This window comes from Rattus rattus, chromosome 6 (genome assembly GCF_011064425.1).
Source record: "Rattus rattus isolate New Zealand chromosome 6, Rrattus_CSIRO_v1, whole genome shotgun sequence".
Lineage (NCBI taxonomy): Eukaryota > Metazoa > Chordata > Mammalia > Rodentia > Muridae > Rattus > Rattus rattus.
In genome coordinates, this window is record NC_046159.1 from 18,526,980 (window position 1) to 18,542,185 (window position 15,206).

At 41.3% G+C, this 15,206-nt stretch overlaps 1 protein-coding gene and 1 pseudogene across 1 annotated transcript; both read right to left on the reverse strand.

The window, feature by feature from the left end:
- Positions 1-460: 460 nt before the first annotated feature.
- On the reverse strand, positions 461-10,112 carry LOC116903194 (C-type lectin domain family 2 member D11). The gene is made up of 5 exons (XM_032905570.1): positions 9,997-10,112; positions 4,157-4,282; positions 3,071-3,249; positions 2,394-2,500; positions 461-1,437 (listed from the first exon to the last, which is right to left on the reverse strand). The coding sequence occupies exons 1-5, from the start codon at positions 10,061-10,063 to the stop codon at positions 1,293-1,295; spliced, it is 624 nt and encodes a 207-aa protein (XP_032761461.1). The 5' UTR covers positions 10,064-10,112; the 3' UTR covers positions 461-1,292.
- A 1,782-nt stretch (positions 10,113-11,894) lies between these two features.
- LOC116903816 lies at positions 11,895-12,522 on the reverse strand (annotated as a pseudogene).
- Between the last annotated feature and the right edge of the window lie 2,684 nt (positions 12,523-15,206).

The following is a 15,206-nucleotide window of genomic DNA, read 5'->3' on the forward strand; positions in this document are numbered from 1 at the left end:
TTGGAGCTGGGGACCCGAACCCAGGCCTTGCACTTCCCTAGGCAAGCGCTCTACCACTGAGCTAAATCCCAACCCTATTTTATTCTTTTAAATTTCCCTTCCCTCCTCCCTCCCCCCATCTCCCTATCCTTTCTTCTCAGATTCCTGGGGGCTTCCCATGGATATCAACTCCCCCTTGACATATCAAGTTAGTAGAGAGTCTTTAAAAAGAACAAGAGGGAGAAGAAAGGATAGAGAGATCAAGAGATGCTCTTTAGTCTGCTATTTCGTCCTTTTTGGGACTCATCAGTATGGGGTAGCTAACTCTGTAAGATTTTAAATAGTTTTTTATTTTTATTTATTTATTTTTTTATTTATTTATTTATTTGGTTCTTTTTTTCGGAGCTGGGGACCGAACCCAGGGCCTTGCGCTTCCTAGGCAAGCGCTCTACCACTGAGCTAAATCCCCAACCCCTAAATATTTTTTTAAAGGCCCAATAATGTACACACTAGTGTAAAATTAAATATTAAATGCTTAGGGATTTAACTCACATTTGATGGAAATAAATCCAATAAAATGGAAAAATTAAAAGGACATTTGTTTATAAAATGTATTATCCTTAGAACAGAATAATTAAGTAATTATAATTATACTTAGAACAGTATAGTTGGAAATAGGAACATTGCAAACTAAGGTAAAGAAACATTTCGCCAATATGCTTCATGTTTTAAATTGACGAGTATAAAGTAAATCTTAATTTTTCACACTTTTAAAATTCTTCTGTATGTTGGTTTGAATTTTGAAAAGCAGGTATAATATGTTTCTCCAAATTATGGGATGCTACAGATGGATTCTCATCTTCCCTTTCCTTACTAAAGCATTTCCATGCTTTTAGTCTCCACTAGTGAACCTGTGACCCTCCCATTTCAACCCGTGCATTGCTGGGATTACAGATACATGTCACTATCCCAGTCACTCTGCTTTCATTATTAAAGGTCACATGCACATTGCGGGACTCATTTTTGTGGTCTCATAAATTCAAAAGACGGACTTCTCTGCACACAAAAAAACCTTCCTACCATGAAAGTAGAGTTCACTAACATTAGTTGCACTTTAGGCTTAATGTATGTGTGACCACATCTATTTTAAACTCATCTACGTTCTCGAAATTCCAGGTATTTGTAGCTCTCCAAGATGGTTTCAATTTGTGATGTTAAGAAATATTCTTCATCTGTTTTGGTAGCAGTGTGGGACCACAGGGGAAAGAGTAGCACCCATAGATAGCAGACAAAAAAGCATCTCTTGATCAAAGCTACATAGGAGAAAAAGGAGTTTTGCATTGGAGGCTATAGCTGTTAAGTTTGCTACAGCTCCATCTTTTATCTGTATAGACCCTGGCACTGCTGATCCCGATGTCGTTCAGGTAGGCATATCTTTCCACTCCCCGGATGGAAAGCCTGAAAAGAAACCAAAAACAGTAAGTCTGCAGAGTCCAGAAGTGCATTCGCTCTCACAATAAAATCTCACCGGTCTCCACTGCTTTCTGGTAATATGAATCAAAGAGTCCCTGAGGAAATCACCTGCACTAGCTTTACACCTACTGTCTTACAGTCTCAGGGTTCGAACACCACTCCTTTGTCATTTGTCTGTGGTGAATCTTGTGATGTGTTTACAAGGCATTGGACTGGCGCTTGCTGCCCGGTTCCCATGAACTGCAGCCATGAGTGACCTCACTGAGGGTGTTTTTCCAATTCTGTTTTTATTCATTTTCCACAGGGGAACACGCACTTCTTATTAAATTGCCCAAAGGTGCTTTAATGGTGGATGGGACTGGGCCTGTGATTCGAGGACTGTTTTGGGTGCTCTGTGATGACGAGACTTTAGAGGAGGTTCCGAATGTCCTTAGAATCTCTGCCTTCCTGAACAGGTACAGCCATGCAAATAGTGGACATCAGAATCTCAGGCTTGCAGTTCTGCAGTGGCTTTCTGGGGTTTCAGAGCCCCGGCTCCCTATCTGAGGCTCTGTCTACATCCCACACAGGACATTTATCAACAACAAAAAGGTTTAAGTTGGAGCCAGAGCAAACAATAACTACCCCCAGACATCATCAGTATGGTAAAGATTTTGAGTAAAATCTCACGAAGTAAAGGTTTTGAAAATAATGTCCAATAAACAGGAAAACCTCTAAAGGATTTAAGTCTGTGGGGATGTGGAGTTTCCTGGGGATTGGCTATTGCATGCAAACACACTCTCTACCTCTGAGCCACACATCCAGCCCAATGGTTCATATATTTTTCTTCTTTCCCAGTACACTTGGCTTCACGTGACACTGACTTTCCTCTCTCATGGCCACAGCACACACACATTTCACAACACATGAACACAGTAGAAGAAAAACATTGTGAAACATACGAGTAATTATACTGAGTGTTGTCTGTCCACTTCCAAGGGTGATCTGAGGACTCTCTGTGCAGGCCGATCCAGTAATCAAAACTCCCTTTGTATCTGCTTAAGAAATTCTGTAATAAAACACAAAAAGCGGAGAATGCATGTGTCTCTGTTTCAGATGATCCTGGAATCTCTCCACTCCACAGCTTCCTCTAGAGATAACAGGAGGGAGTAACTGAGGGGCACAGATTTGGAGCTGTACTAGTCACCAGTGGTCAGTGGATCCACTTGACATCTGTAATTCTAAAGAACCTCATGTGAACTAAAGTACCCAATGTAACAACATGTTCCTGTGTGGCCAGGAGAGTTCTGGGTTAACCTCCCACTGCAGTTATTAACAGTTGTCTCCTGTATACAACATGGGTCAGCTTAGAGGAAAACACCCATGACCATGCGGTATCCCAGTAAAATGGCAGATCTGACCTTCCAGCTGACTGTGAGCACTGTGTGAGAGAATGTTTCCTGGATGTCTCAGGGCTCCAGTCAGGAGTCAAGCATCAGCAAATGGCATGCACTCACACGTGCCCCGTGCCTCCATATGTGTGGGATGGGATCCTTCCTCATTCTTCAGTGGTAACCTCTATCTCAAGGCAGGACAATATTCAACAGAACAGACAAACCAATCCCTGTCCCCTTCTTACCAGCTCATCCTCGTTGTCAAATCGTGCTAGCTCAGCCTCTTGTGCCTTGCAGAAAGTCTGGCTGAATGTCCAGTTACTTGCATATTCAGAAAAATAAAAACATTTATTTCCAACTCCAATCCAGTTTCTCGGGCAAGCAGCGTAGGTATTTATGATTGAGATCTCTTCTGTCTTTACGACTAAAATGGAGACAATACAAGGAGTCATAACAAGCATGTCTTCTCTCTTTATGGATTCCCCTCCTGAGCTTTGCTGTGAGGTGTGAATTTGATTGTAACTTTCCTAAGAGATCTGTAGAAATCCTCTCCTGAGCATATAAGCCTTTATCTAAAGGCCTCCCACCTTGGACCTGTGTCCCTTTCTCTCTCAGGTGCTCACTGACAGTAGGGCCCCCAGGCATTTCTACAATAGCCTCACTCCTGAGCTTTGGATGACTGTTTACTACAGTAGGGATGGCTACAGCAGCAGGTACTCTGTATGGACAACTATTGGCAGCCAGCCTACTAATTGGGATAGCAGTGAGGACTTTTGGGTAGGTAGTATATACATTGTGGACACGTTACAGTAAAGGATGATTCACATACTTAAGAGGACAGGGCAGGATTTTATTTCACTATTCTGAACAGTGTGATACTAACATCCTATAAATTTATTACTTCAGGAACTTTCCATTTAATACTTTCAAAATACAGTTGACCCTGGAAATTAAACTCAAGGGTTATGGCAGGTGACACTGTACCTTTCTGGCCATATTACTCTTTTCTGTCCTCATCTTTTGAGATTTCTTCTTGTGATTCTCTGCCTTGGACAGTTCCCCCAGTGTACCATGTCCCCTCCATCACTGTCTAGAGACTGCTGGATGTCAGCTTCCCAGGGAGGCTGAGCCTGGTGTCCTGTGCACACCACAGCCTGTGCTGTTCCTTCACTGCATCTTCCTGCTGGAACCTAAGTTCCCAGAGAACAGGAACTTCCAGGTGTTTTCTCTGGAGCCCTTCCCACAATGCCTAGCTCACAGTGCTCAGTGAGTATAACTGACAATGTGGATGTGGACAGAGGGACGCAGGATTTGGAGAGTGAGTCACTCACCTGACAAAGCAACAGAAAGAGCAACTACAGCTACACTGAGGACCATGATCACTACATAGCAGCAGTAAAGCTTAGCAGGAGATTCGGGGGAGAGGATTCTGAGACATTTCCCATGGAACATTTTACCTGAAAAACATAAATTTGAGAACATCAATCTCAAGAACCGTTTAAGGAAAAATAATTAGCTGTAGATTTTGCTTATATTCACCCACTGCAAACCCTTCACAGAAGGTTCTGGTCTATAAATGATGTCCACGGCTCACAGAAGACTAAAGGAAAGGAAAACATGGAGTCCTCCAATCATTGAACTAAGAGCCAATGAAGAAGCAAGAGACAGAAAAAGTAGAGGTCATGTTGAAGGCAAACAGCAACCAAAGCTATCCATAGATTTTGTTCCATTAAAATAGAATGGTTAGGACTGAGGACAACAAAAGATGGGGTAGACAGGGATCAGTTGGAAGCTGCAGAGAAGGCTGAAACGTTAAGAACACTTATTCCTTTTCTAGAGGACCTGAGTTGGGTTCCCAATCCCAGCTCCTAAATCGGCAGCTCATGACCACCTGTGTAACTCCTGCTCCAGTCAATGGGACAAAAGGTTGGTGCACTTTTCTATTTCCAGTGCTAGGGAGACAGAAGCTGGAGAGTCAGGAATATATGGCTAGCCTTTGCTACATAGAAAGTCTGAACACAACCTGGGCTACACAATAATCAGTCTCAAAGGACCTATTCAGTAAATAAATTGATTAATAATGGCACACAAATATAATAGAACACACTGACATAACTAATGGGTGAAATATGGGAGTGTTTTAACAAGCTTACCAAAATCACGTGAAAAAAAATAATAGTAGTCTAAAATAACAAAAACTCTTAGCAAGTTAGAAATTAAAGGAACACATTTGTGGATACTGGGCATTTTAATAAAATCAGAAAGGTAATTTTATTCATTTAAAATGTATTTGTATTTAATGCATATGCGTGACTTGCCTGCCTATGTGTCTGTGCACTCTATGAATGCCTGAGGTCTGAGGAGACCAGAGGGGATCCTGAGTCCCCTGGAGCTTCAGTTACAGTTGTGACGGGCCAGGAGGACACTGGGAACCAAACCTAGGTCCTTAGAAAGAATAGCCAGTGCCTTTAGCCATGTGCCATTTCTCCAGCACAAAGTAACTTTCGAATTGTGTGAAAGAAGTAGTCTAGTGAAACACTTTAGAAAAAGAGGCCAAATTTGCAAAAGTAATACCACCACACCAGAGTGACAAAAACAAAGACATAGGTATGGTTTTGGCAAAAGCATAGACACATAAATCCAATTAATAGTAATACTAATAATAAAACAACTTGAGAAACAAGTCCAACATGTGGACCTGACTTATAATAATCTCAGGCTAACCCTGGCCTTGCTGTACATAATGTACTCTGTCCCACTGATCTCCCACTTCCTCCTATAAAAGGCAACCCAAAATGAACACTAGGGCTATAGGCTCAGATAGGACTCACTATCTGAGGAAAAGTGAAAAGAAAAATCTCCTTGAACTTGCCTTGAATAAAAATTTCTCAAGCGTAATACTGAGATCCTTATCCACATTAGCAAAAAGTGAAACATGCAGACTTTGCTTTAATTCAAAAAACAACACACACACACACACACACACACTCACACACACACACACACAAACACAAAACCCCTTTTTTCTGAGTTCTGCAAAGGGAATTTGCAATTTTTGCAAAATATAGAAGTTGTATTTAGAGCAGAGTTGTATTTAGAGTTAGTATTTAGAGCTATCAGGATGCTAGCTTGGAGAATTCAATTATTTAAAAAAATAAAAAAATTAAAAAAGAATAAGAACGGGCCAAATGGTTGAATATACACTGGCTAACGAAGAACAGGCATTAACTATGTTCATTGTTACGACAGGTGAAAACAGATCATTACTTTGTTCAAATGAGAATACACTTACCATATGCCCTGGTCCTCCTACCCACATATTCACACAAGAGAAAATGAAGATCTGTCTTCCCATCACTATGAGTATTGGCAGTGACTTCAGAGATTCTTATTGGTATGTACACACTAATAAGTGGATATTAGCAAAAACAGTACTGAATACCCAGGATACAATCCATGGAACTCAAGAAGGTTAACAAGTTCAAGGGCCCAAGTGAGGACAACTTAATCCCACTTGGGGGTTGGGGGTGGGGGTGTGAGGAGAAGAAGGCAATCACAGGGGGAAGAAGGAAGGAAGGGCCTTGGTAGGAGAGGGGACAAGGAAGGGAAGAGGGGAACAAGATCAGCTATTGTGGTGGAAACAAGAGTGAAGTCCTGAGGGTCAGTAGAAAGAATGGAAACAGACAGCCTCAGGAGGTGGGGTGGGGTGGGGTGGGAGGGGGGATGGGGCTTCAAGAATGTACCAGAGACCTGGAAGGTGAGAGATGCTCAGGACTCAAAGGGAAGGACCTTAGATGAAATGCCCTACAGTGGGGAAGGGAACTTGTAGACTCCACCTTCAGTAGAAAGACAGGGCATTGAGAGGAGGGATGGGGTTGCCATCCCACAGTCAAAAACTCTGACCCAGAGTTATTCCTGCCTAGGAGAACTGCAGGGACAAAAATGTAGAAGAGAGCAAGAGAAAGGAGGTCCAGTGACTGGCCTAAATTGGGATCCAGCTCCAGGGGAAGCTACAAAGCCCGACACTATTACAAATGCTATGGTGTGCTTACAGACAGGAGCCTAGCCCTCTGAAAGGCCAAACAAGCAACTGAAAGATGCAGATATTTACACCCAAGCAATGGACAGAAGCTGTTGACCCCTGTGGTTGAATTAGGGGCTGGAAGAAGCTGAGGAAGATGGTAACCCCATAGGAAGACCAGCAGTTTCAAGTAATTTGTACCCCAAAATCTCTCAGACACTGAGCCACCAACCAGGCAGCATATACTAGCTGATATGAGGCCCCTGACACATATACAGCAGAAGACTGCTTGGTCTGGCTTCAGTGAGAGGAGATGAACCTAACCCTCCAGAGACTTGAGACCCCAAGGGGTGGGAGGTTTGGTGGGGTGGGAGTAGAGGGGTGGGGACACCCTCTTGAAGACGGAGTTGGGGGCACAGGGGGGTGTGGAGGAATGGGATGAGAAACAGTCAGAGGGCAGACAAGAATGGGGATGACTACTGGACTATAAAAGAAAAGAAAAAGATTAAGGAAGAATAATAATTTCTTTAATTAAAAATGTTGTTTTTTATTTACATCTTACTACAACCCAAACATTTGTCAATGTTGACAACGTTGACCACCATGACTGAGCACTGAGGCAGGGGCATTAAGAAGGAAAAATTGGACCACATACTTGCCCCTGATCATCTCTCCCTCTGTCCAAATGTTCCTCAATCTTGGGCTATTAGCAAGCATTAGAGTGAGTCCTAAAACCAGCTTTCCTCCAGCTTACTTTAAGAGCTTAAGAGTCTGTTCACATAGTTGTAATTTTTTTTTGTTTTGTTTTTATCTGATAGCTCCAACTGTCACCAACTTATTTCTGCTTGAGCTAATCTAACCCACAAGTTTCCGTTGGCTGTTTTAAAACCTTCTGAAAAGTAAAAGCAGATGTTGTATTTTGAGTTGCTTTCAAGTTTCTGACTCCATAACAAGTCTTAGATCAACCGTGCTTGGAACATGATCTCTTTTAAACAAAGGACAACTGTTTGTATTTGACACACCACTGAAGCATGTGAAGGACTATCAGACTGCAGGGATCCATGTGAACAGCTTCTGGAAAAACAATCATCAGGTCAGAGGTGGCCATGGCTTGGGAACAGAGGAAGGAAATGCCTGGGGAAAATCTGCAATGATCCTCAGGGAAATTATAGGTCTATATTCCATTGTGATGGGGGCATCATTAAGTCTTCAAAACTCATACAAACAATATGAACTATACATTTGAAAAAGGTCCCACTGACTTTAACCACTAGATGTGTTCATTTTCACATATCACTAAGACAAAGTCATTGTAAGTATTATATAATGCCCTGTGGATTTTCCCTATAGAATTCTCAACTTTTATATTTTGAGTTGTTTGTTGCTGTGACTTTTCTTCACATTGTATTAAAGGGTGTCTCTGTAGTTTCAATTGTTAGTTCTGTACCAGCAGAGTGCTAAGTACTCACAGGATTTTTGTATTATCATTCTTATGACCCATCACCTGCTTTTCTCTTGGTAAATGCTTGTACTTTTTCCACACAAATACAGAGAAGTTAGGGATGTGCTACAGAGCAGAACCTGAATGTCTTCTAGAAGAGATTCTAGGCACCTAATCATCCAGGTTCCAACAGGACTCCACACCAGACATTTCTTATACGATATGAGGAGTAAAATTTATGGATTAGTCTCTGTGTTTACACCAGTATAATTCTGATACTCTTTTTCATTCTGACACATAAACGGAAACTTTGCCATCCATCTTCTCATGCTGTATACACAAGGATCTCCTTCAAAATTCAAATGCCTCATAAAGCACAGTTTGAACATAACTTTTGTACCTGTATTTAAAAGCAACATTGGAAATGATGTCTCAAGATAATCAAAGAACTGAAACACGGCTGGTTTAATTAAACATTTTAGCTTAATTAAAAAAAAAAAAAAACTGGCTCAATACCAAACAAGTTATGGTTTCAAAGGAGTGAAGTGGCAAAATGCCTGAAGCTAGTTAGGCAACAGCTGCACTTTGGACTAGAGCTCCAGTTCCAACACGGAATGTTTCTGTTGGCTAAATATTTGAGTATTTCATTTCAATAAGTTAACCCTGTAGAGGCAGAGGGAACAGGAGTTTCAGGCCAGCTTGGGGTAAAGTATGAGACTTTGCCAAAGAATCATCATCATCATCATCATCATCATCATCATCATTATCATCATCATCATTATCATCAGTAGTAGTAGTTGTAGTAGTAGTAATAATAATAATAATAATAATAATAATAATAATAATAATAATTTCAGTTAGACTTCTTGGTTTAAGTGATAAGCATTAACATTTGTTGTGAATTTTGTATTTTGATAAATATCAATCTTGTTTTCTCAAAATCCAGTATTCTTCCCAAAATGAAAAAGAACCTAAGGTGAAGTAAAGTAACAAGAGTGAGGGGAAAAGCAGGAGAAAGGAATGCATACATTGAAGCATAGACAGTTTGAAACATAAGAAACACAATTTTGCTTCATTTCTGAGGACTGAAGTAGAAAACCTCATTACATTCCTTTTCTGTAACTTACCAAGAGTTCAAAATGGAAAGAATTTAGTCCTGGTGGTGGGTTCAGCCCCCCACACTCACTCTCACCCTCACCCCATGCCTCCACCTCCTTACAATTCTTTTTTAATTACAATGGATCTGCAAAACATAAGCCCCAAGCTTCCCAGGCAACTCCTGTCACTATGCACATTGCAAAGCTGACAATAGATAGGGACAGTAGAGCTAGCATTTTCTAAAGCAATTTGGTGTAATCCACCAGACTGCCCTGGAAAGAGTGAACTAGCAAACTAAGCACAAAGAAAGCTGTGGCTACAGCTCTGGCTCTTATAAGGTCGTTTACTGTTCATTTCTCTTGCCCTAGAACTATTTAAGTATTGTATGCTCCAATAGAATAACTAATGTAACAACTTTATAGCTAATCCTGTCTGTGTTCTCCTGCTCTGCAAACCCACTGTGACAGGCTCACAGATGACATCCTGTTCTTATTCTTTTGTTTAAGATTCAGCTCTTTTGCCTTCCTGTCCCTGGTAAAGCTCCTCTCTGCTCTTTTTTTTTTTTCCCCCCTGCCTCTTATAGTTTGGTTCAAATGCTGTTAAATACATACCCATTTCTCCCTCCTGCAGGCTGCCTGTGGTATTGAGCATAGGTTGGGAAGCCTTTTTGGCACTCATCTCAGAGCTGAGAAGCTGGGTTCTGCTACAGGAGGGCTGAAACTGGAAAGCTGAGAGGCAAATGTGGGAAGTGCCAGTAGTACTTAACCAGTATTTAAACAGGATGGGGAGGAGCTCACAGAGACTGGTTCAAAGTGAAATGAAACTAACAGTAACGGCAGAAGCCTTAGAGCAAGTCCAGTTTTACTGTCTTTCAGAAAATCTCCTTGAAAACGAAAGATGACCACAAAAAGAAAATATTACCAACCCTTTCCTGCCCTAAATACCACACATCAGACTGATTTTCTGGGTAGGTGAGCCCCATATTGTTACAGCTCTGAGTTTTGAGGGCATTACTGAGACACCCAGGGTAAGGTCAGAGGAGTCTGTGCTTCAAGAAGCCCAGATACAGAACCTCTAGGAGTCAGAAAAGAGAAACCTGGGGCACACAGTCAGTGGCAAACACACGTTTTGCTTTTCAGGGAATACGATCCTTTGTTCTGGAGTCAGACCGTGCCTCAGTGGATTCAGACTGTCTCATGTTACATGTTTATATATAGAGAAAAAATTTTGCTAGTGGTGAGGAGACAGAAAGATAATGCTCACTGCCACCTTTATCAGCACAAGGAATGGCTCTAGACCAGTATTGCTCAACCTTGCTAATGCTGTAACATTTTAATACAGTTACGCATGTTGTGGTGACTCTCAGCTATAAAATTATTTTGTTGTAACTTCATAACTGTAATTCTGGTACTACTATGAATCATAATGTAAATATTTGATATGCAGGAGATCTCATTTGAGACCCCTGTGATAGGGTCATTTGACTGCACCCCCAAAGGGGTTGCAACTCACAGGTATAGAAACAGTGCTCTAGATTTTGACTATCTATGTACGTGGGTGTGACAGTCTGTGGAACCATGCAGGTGCCTGAAGAGGCCAGAAGAGGGTGTCTCATGAATTACTGAAGAATTTGTTTATACCCCAAAAATATATCATCCTGATGCAAAAAAGTTTCATTATTTTTCTTAGGAACACCGAGAAATTTTAAATTCCCAGGTGATGGGCATGGCTCCTGATCCCAGCACTAGGGAGAGCTCTGTGAGTTGGAATCTAGCCTGGTCTACGTAGGGAGCTCCAAGCCCACCAAGGCTAAGTTTAAAAAATAAAATATTTAATATATTAATTACATAAAATAATATCTAATTAACATAGTAATATTAGATATAATATGTATATTATTAAAATGTGAGTTAGTAGAAACATAGTCAGAGGGGTTTTGAATTCAGTTACTTGAGGTACTCAACTATCAATCTAATTGGAGATATGTCAAGTTTTAATGGTGATTTTCTCAGAGATCAACAGTTTGAAGGAATCTGAGAAACATACAGGTCTTCTAGCACAAGAGGTAAGTCAGAAGCAACCTGACACCACCTTTTTCATCCAACCTGAAGGTGTTCTTTGATCAGGTCTTTTTGAACTAATGAAGTTGCCTGGTTTTAGACCTCTTAACCTCTAGGAACCCATCATGGGGAAGCCTCTGTAAACAACTGGATGTTTTAGCCATCGTTCTTGTCTTTTTGGTTGTGAACCTATCCTTGCATGGCTGAGCCATCTATTTAGCCCTTAGTTCTTAAGAATATTCATACACTTCCCCATATTCCTATAAATTGTGTGAGGAATGAGGGGAATTTTAATATCTCACTTCTTCCTGTTCCTCCTTCCTCCTGCCCTTCCTCTTCCTCCTCCCCTTCCTCTCCCTCTTTTCCTCCTCCTCCTTCTTTTCTGAGAATCTTCTTTATTGCTGACAGAATTGTTGAGAAGCAAGAGTTGTCATGGCTGGCATATGTGGTCAAAATCTTGGTGTTGCAAAAGGACATCTTGCTCCCCATCTTGCTCCCCATCTTGCTCCCCATCTTGCTCCAAGACAAGTAGGGCACTCAAATGTTGCTCTGAAATGTTCAGGAATACGTGTTCTCCTATTTCTTCTGCGTGTGGCCCTCCTAATCTCAAACCAATTATGTACTCTGGACATGCTGGCATTCATCATTCATCAAGATCCCTTGTTGGGGCATCAGGACATTGCAAAATGGTTTCAATTCCTCCAGCTGCACTTGGTGAACCTAGGGGCGGTGGAGGAGCATCTGCTTGATCATGAAGAAGACCACTCTTCGGGTGTCGGCAACTGGCTCATTTGCTCCTGCTCCATGCCAGAGCCCTGATGCCACTGTCCTTGTCCCCATTACCCATAGAACCTGGAGTATCAGGACCAAAGTGGCCTTCTCCTCCATTTAATTGTTCTCCATCACCTTCTGTTCCCACTGCTTCCACTCCAGGCTGGCCCTGTGCACCTTTCTCGTCTCTCCCCTCTCAAGCTGAAAGAAAGCCTCTGCTTTCACATCATGTTGTACTTCTTAGTCTTCCTAGACTCCTAGGCAGAATAACTGGGTGATATTGTGGATGGAGCCTTGACCCTCCATACCTGGATGATTCTTTTTATGTTTCCTCTTGTCCAGCTAGGAATACAGGAAGTGATCTTGAAGAATGGCTATTTGGCTTTTCTCTCTTTGAAGCATGGCAAACTCTGCCTCTTCTCCCTGCCAAGCTCATATATTCACAATGCTTGGCACTCAGTTGTTGGAGCTGAATTAGGAGATATGGCCTTGTTAGACAAGGTGTGATCTTGTTGAAGGAAGTGGGATTGGGACTTTGAAAAGCCCACTCCATCCCCAGTTGTGATTAATTTGGAGGTTTATTTTAATTTTGATAAATATTCATCATAGAGCCTCCAAATTTGGTGATTCTGATAATATACAATGATGCTAGTGTTTGTTATACAGAGCATTAAAGAGAGACTATGGAGATACAGGTAGAAAAGAAAGCATCTACAGCTCTAGATGGATCCCCTAATCAATCTCAGGACCAACAATTCCATTCCTTAGTGTAAAAAGTAAGTAAACAAGTCCATGTGAGAGATCCATTATAACTCATGATAAGTAAACAAATGATCTTCAACTCTATCTGCTCCAGAACTAAGGTGGACACATGAGTAACAAAGAAGCACATGCATTTTGGAAAGGGTATATATTCATTTGGAATACTTTTTATGTTTGTTCAGACAAAGGCAATACACAACATCCAGCAGCAAAGCAGTGATAGCACATTTGTACTTTGGGTGAAGGCAGGTGTTGCTGTAAATTAATAAAATCACTTCTTTTAATCCCCACTAGAGTCAACACTGTAGGGCCACATGGCATCTATTAGATATTTATATCTCAGCAGCAAAGCTTCTCACCCACTTAGCTCCAACCCATATCACACTGCGGATGGCTACTCTCTGAGCCAGGCAACAATCTCTCTACCCATCTAGTTCCCAAGGCAGATCGCCACCATGTCAGACATACACATCCCAATTCCGTGGTGGTCCAGTGTGTCCAGCCACCACATATTCTCTTGAACTCAATTAAATCACCACATGAAGGACTACATAACACAATAACATCTGATCCAATTGATAAGATATGATTTGCTCATCTAGACATACAAGATCCTGTACATTCCATCTCTTAAGAATATTCATAACAACCTATAAATGTAGAGAGAATTTTAATATCCACTGATTCATCCTTCCTTCTTGTCCAATGACAGGCCAAGGACCTCTGGCTGGAGCAATGGCTCATTGGTTAAGAGCACTTGCTGATCTGGGAAACAGACACCATCTGTATAATTCTGATTCTGGAGGCTTAGATTCCTTCTTCTGGCCTCTCCTGCACTTAAGTGATTCTCAGACATACATGCAAGCAGAACTCCCATACCGTCTTGACCTGAGACAAAGGCCTGCCAGCTCAAAACAGGACTTTTCTTTTATCCTCTTGGCTCTCTTTCAACTCAGATGAGACTTTAAATAAACATTTAAACTGCTGAACAAAGGAGTAATTTGAGACTGACTTTTATGTTTTCATTTACTTTTGTGTCAGATTTTTCTCTTTCAGAGCACTGATTGAGAACAAAACCTAAAGTTGACCTTACTAAGGAAACAGGAATTTTCAACCCTTCCCAAAACAGATGCTTCTAATTCCAGATCCCTCAACCAGAGACTAATAGACTTCTTCCTGCCTCAGAGTGGAGACTGATTCAGTGACAAGGACCTCTGGCTCTGGCCTGCAGCAGATCTGGGAAACAGAGAACCCTGGAAAGACTTCTGGCCTGGGTTGGGGAGATATTTCACCAGCAGGACAGGGACATTTAGGCAGTGAGACTATATTGTGTGACAAAGTAAAGGTGTCATTGTGGGACACGATTATGCAGCCATTTGTCCAGACCCACAGAACACACACTGTGGACATGAATGGCTCGGCTAAATAGAAAGTCAGTATTTTTTTCTAGGCTGGTCATTTGTGCTTCCCACTGTTGGATGTCAACTATAGGGATAGGGAGAAGTGGAAGAAAAGCAAGCAAAGTTACAGGACTTTCCACTCAACGTTCTGTGACATTGGAAGTACTCTTCAAGTCTACTTTTCAAAAGGCAGGAAGACAGAGAGCTCTGTGTGATATTGTAGTAACTGTAATATGTCTTCAGGCAGATCAGAGGTTTATTCTTAAGCTGAAGTTTCCCCTTAAAGGGCCTTTTCTACCACTGTAACAATTTCAAAAGCAACCAAGCAGTTTCTCCTTGACTCTTGGAAGCTATAGGAGAGCAGTAGTGTTGAGAGTCAACTTTATTCAGAAAAAAACAAACAAACAAAACAACAGATTTTACTGTACTATAAATAATAATATCCAAGAGTCACATTCACCTATTTGAAACATTGGAGAGTTATACATTTGGCCCATTAAAAAATTGCTTTATTACTTGAGAGAGGCATATCTGGCCATGGCATATGTGTAGGAGTCACGTTTTCACAGGAATTTGTCCTCTACTGATGATCCATTAGGTTCCTGGGATACAGGTCAGATGGTCAGGCTTATTTGGCAAGAACTTTTAAGCCCTGAATCATCTCCCTGGTACATCTCCTTAAAAAAATAAAATCATAACTTACTTATTATTTTGTCTTGGTTGTAGTTTTCAAAGAAAGCTGCTAACACTTTAACTTACGCAAATATCAGAGTATTTCTTTATAACATATTAGTAATTTTTCAACTTCTGAGTAGAAACTACTTTTCC

Bases quoted from the DNA above. Each gene is read 5' to 3' on its own strand.
- LOC116903194 (XM_032905570.1), bottom strand. From the start codon at position 10,063: ATGAGTGCCAAAAAGGCTTCCCAACCTATGCTCAATACCACAGGCAGC. The intron at 4,283-9,996 runs GTATGTATTTAA...TATGTTTTTCAG, and splicing joins CCTGCAGGAGGGAGAAATGG to GTAAAATGTTCCATGGGAAA. The intron at 1,438-2,393 runs GTATGTTTCACA...GTTTCTTTTCAG, and splicing joins AACACTCAGTATAATTACTC to GCTTTCCATCCGGGGAGTGG.